The sequence below is a fragment of the Nelumbo nucifera genome, chromosome 3 (assembly GCF_055504915.1).
Source record: "Nelumbo nucifera cultivar China Antique chromosome 3, China Antique-T2T, whole genome shotgun sequence".
Lineage (NCBI taxonomy): Eukaryota > Viridiplantae > Streptophyta > Magnoliopsida > Proteales > Nelumbonaceae > Nelumbo > Nelumbo nucifera.
The window spans coordinates 41,508,404-41,524,156 of NC_142651.1; the positions used below are offsets into that span (position 1 = coordinate 41,508,404).

The 15,753-nt window shown below is 37.9% G+C and overlaps 1 protein-coding gene across 5 annotated transcripts in view; it reads left to right on the forward strand.

Annotated features, from left to right (window-relative positions):
- The window catches only part of LOC104603956 (uncharacterized), a 28,890-nt gene that overhangs the window by 6,903 nt on the left and 6,234 nt on the right, over positions 1-15,753 (forward strand). Inside the window, exon 3 of one of the 5 annotated variants that reach the window (XM_088901809.1) lies at positions 1,485-2,613. The exons of the other annotated variants lie outside the window; for them this stretch is intronic. Within the exon in view, the coding sequence (XP_088757935.1) occupies positions 1,485-1,599 (115 nt within the window). The 3' untranslated portion in view covers positions 1,600-2,613. Of the gene's footprint in view, positions 1-1,484; positions 2,614-15,753 lie in introns of those variants that run through there. 5 annotated transcript variants of the gene reach the window in all.

The window sequence follows — 15,753 nt, forward strand, 5'->3', positions numbered from 1 at the left end:
CTCTAAATTTATATTGGTACCTTGCTAAAACTAAATCATCCTTGCTCTTACCCTTATCTTTAGGAGAACTTATTTTTCTTTCACCTGTTAACAATACAAACTAAATATGCATTTTTTTCAGAAATCAGTAATTTTTTAGTGAACCCCTTCACCTTCAATATGCATATGTACCATAATATATTATTGTAAAATAACATATTGTACCCTTTCTGTTTTATAACTTTTCAGGGCACTCCTTGTGCCAATGTGATTATGACTTCACTATGAGCTCTGATATAGGATGGATAGTCCTTGGTAGTTAGGTTGGCCGATGATTTAAAGGGACGACTCATGAAGGTTAATTGCAACTTTAGGAGGAGAATTTATTAGAGTTATCTAAGAGGATCCAATTTTTTTATAGTAAAGGAGAAGAAATGTTTTGTTGATAAAAAGAAATTTTAACTCCTGGTGAAGAGATTTTACCAACATCAAACAGACCTTGTCTACAACTCAACCTCACATAACTGTCAGGCTGAGATAAAAAATACAAACCCCAGAACCCTCATCATGCCTTTCTGGACTCAAGACTAATACGGTACATATTTTTATCCCTTCTGTTAATGTCTTTGAATTCCAGATGTCAAAAAATACAATACCCATTCTGCTGCCATTGTACAAATATCAGCCACTGATTATCTTTTTGTTCTATGTCTGTCTTCAAAGAATCTTATGTTCCTCTCATTCCAAACCCCTCAGCATACAGCAGAAGGGATAAACTCCCTTAAATATTCAACTTTTTACCTCCACAGGCTCTACTTTCTTTGGGCCAGACTGAAAATATTTCCTCTCGACGTGAAGGAAATATGCTTTGCTTCTTAAATGTTATGAAGATCTCCCAAAGAAATTCTACAGATGAGCACTTTCCGAATAAGCGGATAAAACCTTCCTCTCCCCTTTTGCACATTACACACATATTTGGAAAATGAGAATTCCTTCTTTTCAGTTGATCCAATGTTAAAATACTATCCAAAGCCATTAGCTAAGCAAAAACTTCAGCTCTACAAGAGATGGGATTACCCCAAATCCCTTGTACGCCATTCCTCTCATCCATGTTTCTTATTTTTTCGGTAGTAAATAAAAAAGAAAAGTCATTAATATTGAACAAAAAGTACAAGTGATGGGCGATCACCCAAAATAAAAGAAAATACACAAGAGAGAGAAAAGGGAAATAAAAAGCAAGATAACAATTCAGAAAATGTAATCCTCCTTTCCAGTTCTTAAAAAGACTAAAAATCTGACCAAAAGATTCCTTTGAAGCCTTCGAAAATATGGTAGAATCATTGTCTAATCCAACATCCCGTTCCCAATGATTGAACAAAGTTCTTCCTTGCTCTTTGATTTGCCATCAAACATTCTTCCATTTCTTTCTTTCCAAACCTCCCAACAAACTGCAAATGGGATGCAAGACCATACTAATTTTGCTTTCTTGTTCTCATGTAAAACAGGCCAACAAGAAAAAAAAATTCTATGGAAGATCTTGAAGACCAAATCTCTAAGCCAAAAAGTCTGAAGAAGAACCCCCAAATAACCCTTGTAAAACAGCACCCAAAGCATGGGTGAAAAACGTCCTCCCCATCATCCATCAAATCAGGTCTTCTCTCCTTAGTTTCTTCTTTCCTCTTTCTTCATTTCCATATGCTTTTTTCTCATTTGTTTTGTTGTTTGTCTCTAGTCTTTCAAAGTCGTTTTCATCATCTCCTTCTCTAGCTGTTTTGTTGGTTTGATATGCAGAAGTCATTTTCATTTTGTTTATGTTGACATACTTGCTTAAAAGCAGGGCAAAGTGTCCTAACAATAGTGTATTAGGGAATGAGTGTTGGCGTTTCATAAGTTAAAAAATGTTAGTTTTTTTTTACAAATTTTGAGTGGATTGAATGGTTTGATAGTTTAATAGTTAGAATGAACAGTTTCTGGTCCCAGTCAATTATTTTTAAGGTTGACCCCGAAAATTTAATGGTTCAACTATTGGGTTATATCCTGTTCTTAAAACATTGCATACAGGGTATTGGGCTAATATTCTTTCAATAAAAACATCACTATAGAGTAGCTTATCTTTTTGTTAGACCTCCCAAAAACCTACCCTGTGGCAATTTAGCCAGAAAAAATCATTAAAGACCCAAAATTTAGTCCAAACCTTCCCTTGCCCATTGAAGGGAATTTCTAACTGGTTATTAGGTGAGGAATTTCGTCCTTAGCCTTTTATTTTGCTTCCTTAGGACTACATAACCAAAAATAAAGGGCACATTTGAAGTGCTGGACAAGGTGTTGGATACAAAACTTATACTGAAAATTAAAGTATGATGCTAATCACCCTAAGGAGTCCAAGAGTCAATGCCACTTTTTTTGGCCTTAGTCTCTAAGAAGTCTGATGCTCATCACCCTAAGGATTTTAGGCCAATTAGTTTGGTGAGTAGTATGTACAAAATTTTAGATATGGTTGTCTCTGAGGCTTAAAGAAGTTTTCCCTTAATCAGCCAAGCCCAAGGGGTTTTTGTACAAGGGAGACAAATAATATACCAGGTTGTGATTGCTAATGAATGTGTAGAGGATATGAAAAGATTTAAAAGAAAAGACTTTGTCTGTAAGTTGGATTTGAAAAAGGCTTATGATCTGGTGGATTGGCAATTCCTTCTTCAAGTCTTGAGAAATTGTGGGTTTGGGGTATTTGGTTGTATTAGTTCCTATCATTACTCTATCTTGGTTGACGGAGTTGTGAAAGATTTATTCTCAACTTGTAATAGGCAAGGGGAATCCTCTCTCACCGTTCCTATTCACCTTAATAGCTGATGTGTTTAGTAGAGTGATCTCAAAGGCTGCTAGGGAGGCAAGGTGCCAACCAGCTAGTTGGTAAGGTCTCCTACTAGTTGTAGTGGAGACTTGGGGTCGAATCCCGCCTGCACCTGGGTTGGAGGATGGGCTACCCCCGTTGTGTAGCCCCTTGAAGCAAAAAAAAAAAAAAAGGCTGCTAGGGACGATGTAGTAAGTGGGTGGAGAATAGGCAGAGATGGCATTCTAGTTACCCATTTTCAATTTGTAGATAACATACTAATTTTCTGTGATGGGGGTGATCTTGAAAAGGTGAGGAATCTAAAGGAGCTGGTTAAAAGCTTTGAGAGGATTCCAATTTGAGAATCAATCTTGGAAAGAGTTATGTAGCAGGTGTCAATTTGGAGATTAGACAAGTGGAGGCTATTGCAAGGTGTTTAGAGCGTTCCATTTCTTCTTGGCCCATGAGCTATCTAGGGCTTCCATTAGGGGCAAACCCTAGGGAGAGTATTTTTTTGGTGCCTAGTTGTAGAAAGGTTTGAAAAGAAATTGGAAGGTAGAATCACCTTGATAAGAGACACTTGCTAACCTTTTTTTCCAAAGTGATCCTTTTCTTCCTTTGCAACATGTCACAAGTATTAATTGCACCATGGGAAACTTCCCAACAAAAAGCTCCCACTTTGGGGGGAATAGGCCAACACCAAAATTCTTTAACTAGGAAAGGCATAATAGGTGAGTTAGAGGAAGATAAGGCCTTAGAAAAAGAGGCACAAGTGAAATCCCTGAAAGGATGAAGAGTTCAAAGTCTACTATCTTGTTTACTAGTATCAAGAATAACTCCATCTAGGACTTGTACAAGGCTAGACACAAGGCCCAATTCTGAATTCCTCACATTCCTGCGGAGCCCCAAGTTCCACTGAACTCCGATAGAGATAGAGATTGATTAAGAAGTTTGGGACTGACACTGACTTGCCTTTGAAGGAAGAAAGGGCAAACAGAGACAGGTATATATCCTTTAAGGATGTGTTTGGTTTGAAGGAAAAAGTAGGGAAAGGTAGGGAAACCTTTACAAACCTTGTATAGGTTTTCATACCTTTCCCTTCCTTTTCCTACCTTTTCCTTCAAACCAAACATATCCTAAAGGAGTTTCTTCCCACCCACACATCTTCCCAAAATTTTACTTTGTTATTAGAGTTCGGATTATGCCTGGTATAACTTAGGAATAGGGGAAGAACATTCTGAATTGCCTTCCATGGTGAAGCACTAGAAGCCTTGCTAGAGATTCCAACATCCCAGCCAATCTATGAGAGCCCATGAATGCTAGCCACCGCCTTGTGTCACAATCTATCCGGTTCCTTGGGAAATCTCCACAACCACTTACGTAACAATGCCACATTCTTTTCTTTCAATCATCCTAGACCTAACTCACCAAGATCCTTCCTTTGACTCACTATTTCCCACCTAGTCATGTGATCTTTCTTTGCTTCGTCTGGTTCCCACAAAAAAATCTCATTCAACTTTTTCTAATTTTTTCACTGTAGCTTGAGGCACGCAATGTTGGAAGGGTTAGAAATCAGGTTTGACATGGCCGGACCAGGTTTGGTGGCTGGCCAAATTTACAAAAATTTTCTAACCCAACCCGGGAACCAATTTCCTGATAATTTTGAAATCTGAAATTTCTGGATCAATCTTGCACTGAACCAGACCAGATTTGAAACCCAAATTAAAATTGAGCATACCTGATACGGAGGCCACAAAACATAGTTCCCAGAGTGGTAATTCACGCCCAATATCAGTCCCAAAATCGGCCTCCAACTGAAGATGGAGCAGTGTGTATATGAAGCCGATTCAACAACACCGTTCCGGCAAAAACCAGTCTCCAATTTGCTTGGATCAAAGTGGGTATGTGAACCTGATGTACCCTGATGTTTTTCTTGTAAAAACACAGTAGGGGACTGATAGAAATCATTCCCTAACAATGCTAGGTTGAATTAGGGTTTCTGGGAGGCAAGGGAGAAGAGGAGAGAACAAGAGAGTGGAGATAATTAGCTGAATTGGACTCTCCCCTCTTTCTCCTTTATATAGAGCACTCTCCTAATCTAATTAGGAGTTGATCCAAATCAAATTTGGATAAGGACTCTATCTTTAATCGATAAGCATTATCTTCCTAAGAAGATAGGTGCTCCATACCTAGATCCATGCCCATTTTCAACCCAAGTCATGTGATCACTTAACTAATCATATCAGTAATGAGCCTTAATTTTTTCTAATAGTTCACGTCTCAAGGTGTTGCATGGCCACTTTGGGCTTGAATATTGTATGGCGTAGGACCCACAAAGGTCTCACAAAAGTCTATAAGGGTTTGGCCCCACCTCTGGAAGAGGTTAGGCCGAATTCACTACTCAGGGCAGTGAACCCCTAACCCAATTAGCTTGGGCTCAGTTTGGGCCCAACATTTACACCTAAATGATCATTGGATTCAGCCACCCTATGAAGACTCAAGGATTATGGACTTATGTAAGATAAATCCTATCAGGTAATCAGCCCGGTAATGGTCTCTTACACCTAACCCCTTGGCCCATAATCATCAGAACAACTGCCTACAGGGAAGGATTTCTTCCCTGATTGCAAAACAAAGTGTCACACTCTTTGCCCGGATGGATCCCAGGATTAAAACCTTTTGCAAACCTTTTTCAAACCTTTTTCATAAAATAGTAATATAACATATAAATACATTTTGCAAATCAGATTTCAAATACTGTTGAAATCCACTACCGGCAGTTTAGGTTTCCATCAGAGAGAGTGTAAAGCCTGATATTCACTTTGTCTAACAAAGGGATTGATCCTATCACTACGATCACCCACCCAAGTAATTTCCCAAACCACCCCAACATGCCCAAGTACTTGACCCTTGATGGATTTCATTAGTTGGCACATCAAAAACAACTCAGTCCAATACCTAGTGTAGTATCATAATCAAGTTTGGGGTTAAGTGCAACTTTCCGGTTTTGCCCATCTATCTCCAAGGTCCAAGGCATAACTAGAAATTAGTCTGGGTTCAGTGTTTCTTCTAAACACCCACTGGATGTGCTTGGGGTCTAACCCTAGCAGCTAAGACAAGCTGCTTCACCAGTTCAGCAGCAAACCAGTGTCAACCTTGTCAGGATAAACTCCCCAAGTCTATCCAATGGTTGAGAACATTCTAAACTAACACGAGTTTCGTAAGTGTCCAATTTAAGGGGTATTTCACAGAAAACATACCGATTAGAACATGAAACAACAATGTACTTTATTCATTCACTAATAATGTTTTATGTACATCAATTACATCAATCTGATTGCAGCTAAGGGCATACACATACACTATCTAACACGTAGAATGCTGATAGATAATAGATTGGAAGGTGCATTCAACCATGGAACATTTGTTGGAAGGAAGAAGTAGAGGACAAATCACCTTGAGAGTTAGAGAAGTAAAATCTACAATAATTTTAATTGGTGAAGCAACACAATGGCTGAAGGGATTCATCGATGGAGCTTTTTTTTTTCAGTAAAGAAGGTGGGTTGGAAAAGCTCACTGGAACTACAAAGAAGGAAATAAAAGGCTGAGTTAAGAAAAAATCAGAGGGGATGGTTCGTGGCAGTCTCAGAGTTTTTTGGGTATAACAAGAAACAACTGGTGTGTTTCGCAAAAGGAAAGAAGGGCAGCAGATGGAAACTAATGGGGGGGGATGTTGCATTTGTTCCTATTAAAGAAGGAACTAGGTGCACTCAACCTACACGGATCGAACTATAAAGATCCTAGAATTGATCAAATGATGTCACCTGTTAAATCCTTTGAACCAGGAACCAAGGTTCAAAATATTGTTATGTATCGGCCTGTATCAGCCGATATGTATCGTATTGGGGCCTTCCCGATACGCCCCTACAGGGGGTGTATTGGGCCAGACCATGGTTCAGAGGGTAGCCGAGACTTAAATCGACCCCTCTGAACCGGTTTTGAAAAAAAAATAAAACACAAAAAAAGCACCGGTTTAGAACCTTGCCAGGAACTACCAAAGAAATTACAATGGAAAGAGCGCAAGAAGAGAAAGAAGATACATTAACAAAGTACAAAAACTAATTCTGGAAGGAAGCAAAGAAGGGTGGGAAAGAATTCTAGTTTTGAAAGCAGACAGGGAGGCTACGGATTTGGGAATCATCTGGTTCAGGAGTTATGGTCTTCCCCATTGATGAAGGGCAAGCTCTCTTGATTGTTGAAGACAAAATAGTGGATTTTGACAACTTTGAAAATGAATTGGGCATTATATTCGTATGGAATTGGACAGTCTCCTGTAATAGTAAGGAGCCACATAATGGGGCCTTTGCTGTTAGATTGTTCAAACTCCCATTCAATCTTTGGAAGTCATCTCTAGAGAAGGTAGCAATGGTGATTGGAGGTATCTTCATATCTTGTGACATCTCTAGTATCAAATCTGCAATGGTTGAAATTGTCAGAGTGAAGCCAGAGAAGTTTCCTCGATCTCTTGATGTCTTCTAAAATGATGTTTGGATGAAGGTTTGGATTGTGTCAGAACATAAAGCATTACTCTGGGGGAAGGTCAAGAGGTTGAAGATGAAGATGATGTCGGAGGCCACATGGTAGCAAAGGAATGGAAGGGTGAATGCTATGTGAAGAGAAGCTAATAGATGCGCTTGTTATGGAAGAAGAATGGGTGGAGGGAAAGAGAAATAATAATTATTCCTTGGAAAGGAAAGAAATTTTAAATGGTTTTGAATAGGGGGAGTAATCTCAAGAAACGAGCGTTTGCTACGGTATTAAAATCGGGTACCATGTCAGGCCCAATTAGGCTATTCGATAAAACAAGTAAAGAAAATGGGTTGGTCAATAGGGGTGGATGCTCTGAACCAAGTAGGATTCAGAGGGTCTATTGGTCACTCATCTTTCGTCTAGTTATTGGCTCCCCAACTTTAGAGACTTTCATTGAGAGTCTATTGGTCCACAACTTCATGACTTTAGTTATTGGGCCTTATCCAACTCATTATCCACTCATTCTTCGTTTTCCTCAAACATGGTCAAGCCTGGAGATAGAGGAGCTTCAATAGGAGAACTCAGAGAAGGGAGGGCTTTATCCAAGGTTGTTGAGTTTTCTCAACCGGATAAAGATGGGTTCATGTAGTGTATTACAGATTCATTAATGTGAAAGAGGAGGAGAGATCAAAAGAAAAGGAAGGGGATGTAAGAACAAGCACTCGTATTAGTTGTGCAAGTGGAAACATCAATAAGGAAGGCAGTGTAGTAGATCATGTTTAGGAGGAAATACAAGAGTAATAGTAAGAGTTAGCATACGAATATCCAAAAGAAAACGACAGGGCAAGAGAAGATGATCTTAAAAAGATGGATATGATGGTGGAAGAAAGAGAAGGGGAAGGAAGGAAGGACACTTTGGGGAAGGAGATACCTAGAGGAGGGGGAGAGGGGAACAACATTTAAATAGGGTCTGAGTTGGAGGACGCTGATTTCAGGAACGTTAGTGAAACAGTAGAGAAGAATGTTGAAAAGGGTGAAAAAAGTAGAAAAGTCCTTGTCAAGAGTTTATAGAAGGAAACAAAAATTTAGAACTAGACCTTTGCAAGATGATGAATATTTTGGTGACGATGGTGGTGCAGCTTTGACTTTAGAAGAGGAAGAAATAATTATTGATGGGACTTACGAAATTGAGAGGGCAGTGGATATGGAAATGGTGTTGAACAAAGAAGTGGAGGTTAGTAAAACCTTCGGCTATTTTTCCTGGGGTGGGGGAGGATTTTGCAAAAGAAGCTTTTAGGGAGGTGGAAGAAAATTCTAGAGAACTGTTGAAGGAGAAGGAGAAGGAGACATTCATCTCAGGCAGGGTGGCTGTTTCTGGTTCTCGGATAACTGAGGTCAATGTGAGTTTGAAGGTTGATGAAGACATAGGGGAGGGCAATTCTAAGAGAAGATTTTGGTGCAGTTCAATTTTTCAAAAAGAATGCGATATTTGAATGAGAAAGGATCAATGCTAGGGATTCTTCTTTGATGATGGAGAAAATTCCTAATGCAACAAGAAGATTTAGAAGACAAAAAACTAATCAAATAGTGCAAGTGTCAGAAGTATTTGCCAGATTAAAGTTGGAAGTATTTAGGGTGGGGCCAAAGAAGAAGGGCAAGGAGATAAAGAAAGCCTTTTAGATAAGAAGTGAGAGTTCTTTTTTAGACATGTGATGCTCTGAGGAAGTGGGTAAGGCTTGATGTTCGCTTCTCGATGGAATTGGGTTTTTGGGTTTATGGTGCTTTTATTGTGTTAAGGTAGGGGCTGGGAGGGTTGGGTGGGATTGCTTATTTATGTGTTCTGTGGAAGAAGGTTTTTTTGTGATATTTGATTTGGGTTCATTGTATTTGTGATTGGAGTGCGGTATTTCAGGATGTCATTGGTGTTTCCAAGGTTGATTATCTGAGGCCCAAGGGGTTAAGTTGAAAGTCTTGGTCTTTCCTTTGTTGGGTAATTTCTTATCACCCTGATGTATCCTTTTTAATCAGTTTCCTTAATAAATTTTATTTTTATTTATCTTCAAAAAAAATAATAGATTGGGAGGTTTGCTAAGGTCGAATTAACAAGGGTTATCCTACCCCCTAAGGAAGTATAGTTTCTCTTCCACACTGCCAACTTATTTTTAAACCTCTTCACTACCAGATTCCAAAAAGCTAAGTATCTAGGGTTTGCTCCAAGAGGGAGTCCTAAATATTTCAATGGCCACTCGCTTGGCAAACAATCTAACTCCCCCACCCACCCAATTAACTCTTCTTGCTCTATGTTTATCCCTGCCACCATGCTCTTATTATTAAGATTGACCTTTAAGTTTGATACTTTCTCAAACAAACTCACTAGTAATCTTAGCTTCCTAGCCCCTCCCACACCTTCACTCTCATACAATATAATGATGTCATCTGCGAATTGAAGGTGGGATACCAGGACTCTATCTCTTCCTACTCTCCACCCCCTTATTAGTCCCACTTCATCAGCTTTTAGAAGCAATAAACTGAACACCTCCACTATGATAGTAAGGAGAAAGGGGGAAGGGGATCCCTTTGTCTCATGCCTATAGAAGCACCAAGGAAGTCCTTTACCACCCCATTTACCAAGTTTGAGAAATGGCAAGATTGCAAACACCCTCTAATCCATTTGCACCATCTAGCACCAAAACCACACCTTAAAGCATCAATTAGGAACTCTCAGTTCACAGAGTCATAGGCTTTCTCCAAATCCAACTTGCAAACAATACCCTTCCTTCCAGATTTCTTGAACTCCTCCACACATCCATTAGTGTTAAGCAATTGATCTGAGATTTGTCTCTCATGAATGAAAGCCCCTTAAAACTAAGAGATAATCAACGGGATAACCTTTTTCAATCAAAGTGAGAGGACCTTGGCTAAAATCTTGTATTGACTTGTTACCAAATTGATTGGTTTAAGGTCCTTTGCATGGTGGGCATCGATTTTTTAGGGATTAGGATTATGAAAGTGGAATTAACTCCCCTACCAATGATTCCTCTATCATAAAATTCCTCAAAGACTTTCATTAAGTTCCCTTTTATCCACTCCCAATAGTCTTGATAGAAAGCCATGGTGAAACCATCAGGTCCAGGTACTTTAGAACAATCCATAGAAAATATTGGCTCCTTGACCTCTTCTATTTCAAAATTTCTCTCCAGATCCCTACCCGTTATGCCATCTAGAGAAGGCCACTCTACACCCTCCATCTTCCATCTTGTTAATCCTGTCCTTCTATAGATTGATTTAAAATGATCAACCAAGACCTTTGTGATTTCTTCCTATTATGTAATTGTATCATCTTCCAATTCCAACAGAGATATGAAGTTCTTCCTTCTCCTTCCATTTGCAACCATATGAAAGAAATGTGTATTTCCATCCCCCTCTTTGATCCACCTTTCTCTTGACTTTTGTTTCCAAGTCATTTCCTCTCTCATTATGGTGGATTCTTATTCTTTTTTCAAATTTACCCTCTCGTCCTTATCTCTTACTTCCATTTGTCCCTGCTCTTCTTTTCTATCAATTTCTTTAATCCGGATAATCAACCTTAATTTCCTCTCTTCAACTCTCCCAAAATTATTAATATTCCACTGGTTCTTCCTTTCATGTCCTGGAGCTCCCTATGAAATTTGATTCCTTCCCAATCAGCTTGGGGATTATCCTCCTCCCATCACTCTAAGTAAGCATGCTTTTCGGTCCTTTTACCTTCGCTTGGCATCAAAGAAGAGGAAGGGTTATGTGGAGGTGTGCAAGAGCAGCGCTGATTTGGACAGTGTGGGAAGATCTTGAAGTTATTCTGAGAGATGTTGGGGATGTGATTAAACTAGATATTGACACAAAAAGTATGTCCCAGACTGTTTTTCCAAGGGTTTGTGTTAAGGTCAATCTCAATAGACCTTTTGTCCTTGATATTCCTCCTACAGGTGAGGGGGATGAAAAATACTATTAGAGTATTTTATGAAAACATTTTTGACCTTTGTATCAATTGTGGATGGAGAGGGCACAAGGCATTTGAATGCCCAAAATCTCGAGAACTAATCAAGATGAAGGTTGGGTCTTGGTTAAACAGCGTAAATTTCAAAAGCTCTCAAGAAACCCTCCCCCCCAAGATAAAAAATTTTCAGGTTTTGAACGCTCAAAATCAAGCAACTGGATCGGCAAGCAGAATAATTGGAACCAAGCAAAATTTCAAAGGGCTGTTCGTGCTAGAAACCATTCCAAAACAAGATTTTCTAATCATGGTACAGCTACGATTGAACCTCGGAATAGCTTTCAACCAATTCAGCGTTGGGTCCCAAAAAAAAGGTAAAAGAACAAACTACACCAACAATGGTTTTCAAAACCCCAGATCTCCTGCAAAGTTACAAATTCAATAAAGTTGTAAATGAGGACGATCTCAAAAACTATGAATTCCAAGATGGGGATCTGAATGATAAAGATGAAGACTTTGAAGGAGAAGGAAATGAAGCTGATGAAGATGCTGATGATGATCTAATAGATGAAGAGTGGGAAGAAAATGTTCAAGCCAATGTTGAGATATTGAATGCTGAAGAAATTGTTATCAAAGAAACCCATGACAGCAGCTGCAAGAAAAAAAATGATAGAAGATTTGGACAATATGGGTCCTGAAAATTCTTTAGTTTGCAAATGAATATTATTAGTTGGAATGTAAGGGGGCTGGTAGGTCACGTTTGCAAAGACATGTTAATTTAATTAAGCCTCATAGGCCTGCTATTTGTTTTTTTATGGAAACTAGAGTTAATCCAGACCATGCAAAAAAAATTGTTAAAAATTTTAATTTTGATGATTATGTCCTCGTTGATCCAATCGGTTTTTCTGGGGGTCTTTGGATTCTTTGGGACCGGATTCATTGCACCCTTCAACTTACCTTCTCTAATGATAGAATGACTCACTTCCTTGTTAATGAAATTGATACAAACAAATCATGGTGGTGCACCTTTATTTATGCCTCGCCAAATAAGAGTGAGCAAAGAGTTGTATGGAATTGGGTCAAGGACATTGCTGTAAATACCATGGGTCCATGGTGTTTAATTGAGGATTTTAACAAATTTAAATCAATTGAAAATAAATTAGGTGGAAGAGATCCTCAACCTAGTCAAATTCGGAATTTTAATGAATTTTTGAATGATTGCAATCTTATGAAATTGGAAATGAAAGGAAATCAGTTTACTTAGAAAAACAAAAATATTTTAGAAAGAATTGATTGGGTCTTTGTAAACCAAGCTTGGAGAGGATTATTTCCAAATGCTCTTCTCTCAAACTTACCTTTCGCTGCTTCAGACCACTCCCCACCCAAACGCCTTGACTTTTAGCAACTAGGCGCCCACCTAGGCGACAAAAATGACAAGGTGGGTGCCTTTTATAATATCATTTATATTGATGTATCTTATTAATGTATGTGTTAATACATTTTATTATATGCTATATATATCAATTATATTTTGTTTTAATGTTTTACTATTGAAATTTAAAAGATCAAAGGGTTTTGAGAAGAGAAAAAGAAAGAAAGAAAGAAAAGAAAGAAAAGAAAGGGGAAAGTAACAATAGAATAATAAAGTTCTTTTTTTTCTATTCTCTCTCTAATTAAATAAAACAGAAACTCAATCCTTGTTTTTTTTTCTATTTTACTTTCCATCTTGAATATTTATCATATAAAGTTAAAACCTTCTTTAGCTGCTAATTAATATGAATTTGCTCTATTAAATACTTATTATAGTAGTATTATTTTTGAAAATAATGAAATTAATATATGTAAAAGGTTTTTATCTTTTAGATGTGATGATTTGCCACATTTTTAGAGGAATTTTAATGTTCTTAATAAAGAGAATTGCTATTTTTCAATTAACATACATGCTGAATGGTATATAAAACTAGGAAACTAGCCAAAAGTCAGTTTTTCATATTATAAAATTTTTATCACCTAGGCGCTCCAGTGTCGCCCAGAATCGCCTAGATGCCTTGAAAACTATGATGTGGTGTATGGACCCAAATATTGCTGAGGTTGTAAGTAAAGGTTGGAACATTGAAGTTGATGGTTCTAGAGCGATCAAATTTGTTAAAAAGAGAAACAACCTTGCCAAAGAGCTAAGGAAATGGAGCAAATCCCAATTTGGAGACACCTTTGAAAAAAAGAAAAATCTAATAAATAGATTAAATCAAGTTCAAAAAAAACATTTCAGATGACCCAAGTAATATTACCCTTAAAAATCTAGAAAATGTGCTCCAAAAACAACTTGATAAGCTGTTGGAAAGAGAAGAGGCCTACTGGGCGTAAAGAGCGCGAATTGATTGGATCAATTTGGGAGATAGAAGCAATAAGTTATTCCATACAATGGCTACCATTAGGAAATACAGAAATATAACTGTAAAAGTTAAAAATGATATGGGGGAATGGATCACCAACCAATCAAGTATTGCAAACCAGCTCATAGAAAAATTGAAGCAGAGGTTTAAATCTGGAGGCACTTATGGAGTTGAAAACTTTATAAATGAGGTTGATCAATGCATTACTGAGGAGAAAAATGTTCAAATATTCAGAGATGTTACAATTGATGAGATTCGAGAAGCTCTTGAGTCTATGAAGGATCTCAAGGCTCCTGGCCCGAATGGCCTTAATGTTTTATTTAAAAAAAAAAAATTGGAATATTATAGGAAATTCAATGTGGAATGTGGTTAAAGCCTTCTTTCACAGTGGAAAGTTGTGTGGGGTTTTAAACCAAACTTTTATCACCCTCATCCCAAAACAGAAGAACCCAGAAACTGTGAATGATTACAAGCCAATTACTCTGTGTAATGTCATTTATAAAATCATTACTAAAATCCTTGTAAATAGGATTAAACATCTCCTAGATAATATCATGTCCCCATATCAGAGTGCCTTTGTGCCCAATCGGCAGATAAACGATAATATCCTAATTGCACATGAGATGATTCACACCATGAAGAAGAAAAAAGGAAGCACAGGGATAATGGCGTGTAAAATTGATACGGAGAAGGCTTATGATATGTTGGAATGGGACTTTATCGATAAAGCTTTGAAAAAGTTTGGTTTTCATGAAAAATGGATTTCTTGGGTCATGGAATGTATCAGAACTGCTTCCTATAAAATTTTAATCAATTGGAGTCCAACAAATGAATTTAAACCAAGTAAAGGCATTAGACAAGGAGGAGATCCTCTATCTCCCTATATTTTTGTTCTTTGTGCAGAAGCTTTGTCCAAGAAATTGGAAAAAGAAGCAATGGATAGTGAAAAGCAGATTGGCTGTAAAATTTTGAGAGGGGGACCAAAGATCCCCATCCTACAATTTGCGGATGACTGTTTTATATTTGCAAATACTTCTATCCCAGGCTGCTTGAAAATCAAGGAAATCTTATCAAACTATGCAAAGGCCTCGGGCCAATGCCCAAATTTCAATAAATCTTCGGTGCTTTTCCCAAAAACCACGCCCCATAGGTTTCAAAAGATGCTATCCAAAATGCTTAGAATCCCATTGGAAACTAACTCTAAATCCTATCTTGGGGCTCCCCTAATCATTGGAAGAATTACAAAGAGTACCTCTGGAAAAATCAAAGAGAAAATGGTTCAAAAATTGGCAAATTGGAAAAAAAACATTCCCTATCAATTGCGGGTAGATTAACCCTCATAAATTCTTCAACTAACATGATGCCACAATATATAATGAGTTCTTTTAGAATCCCAAAAAATTCTATAGACGAATTGGACAAGATTCAAAGGGATTTTCTATGGGACAATTCAAATGGGAAGAAATCTCTTCATTTGCTGAATTGGGAAAAAGCATGCACCCCTAAAAGGTGGGGTGGCATGGGAATAAGAAAGCTCCACTGGGTTAATGAGGCCAGCCCAACAAAGTTAGGTTGGAGGATCATAAATGAGGACAACCTATGGGTGAAAGTTATCAAAAGCAAATATTTGAGGAAGGAAATGGTATCTTTTGGGCTTGGAGGGGTATTCTCCTGGCCAGATATCTCATTAAGAAAGGCACTCGTTGGCAAGTAGGAAATGGTAGGTCTATTAGCTTTTGGCATGATAATTGGGTTTATGACAGACCTCTATCTGAAACCATTAACCGTGAGGTTATGACAAACCATAACATTAAAGTCTCGGACATGATTGATTTTGGAAGAGAATGTTGGAATGAAGACAAAATAAAGGCGGAGGTATCTGACCAAATTTGGCAAGATATTAAAACAATTTTTATTGATCCTAACTCTATGGAGGAGAAAATTATTAGGGGGTGCAACCCTAAGGGGATTTTCTCTATAAAGATAGCTTATTTGTTGAAGTACTCTTCTATTCTTAACCCAAACAGTACCTTTAATTGGCTTGCTAATATTTG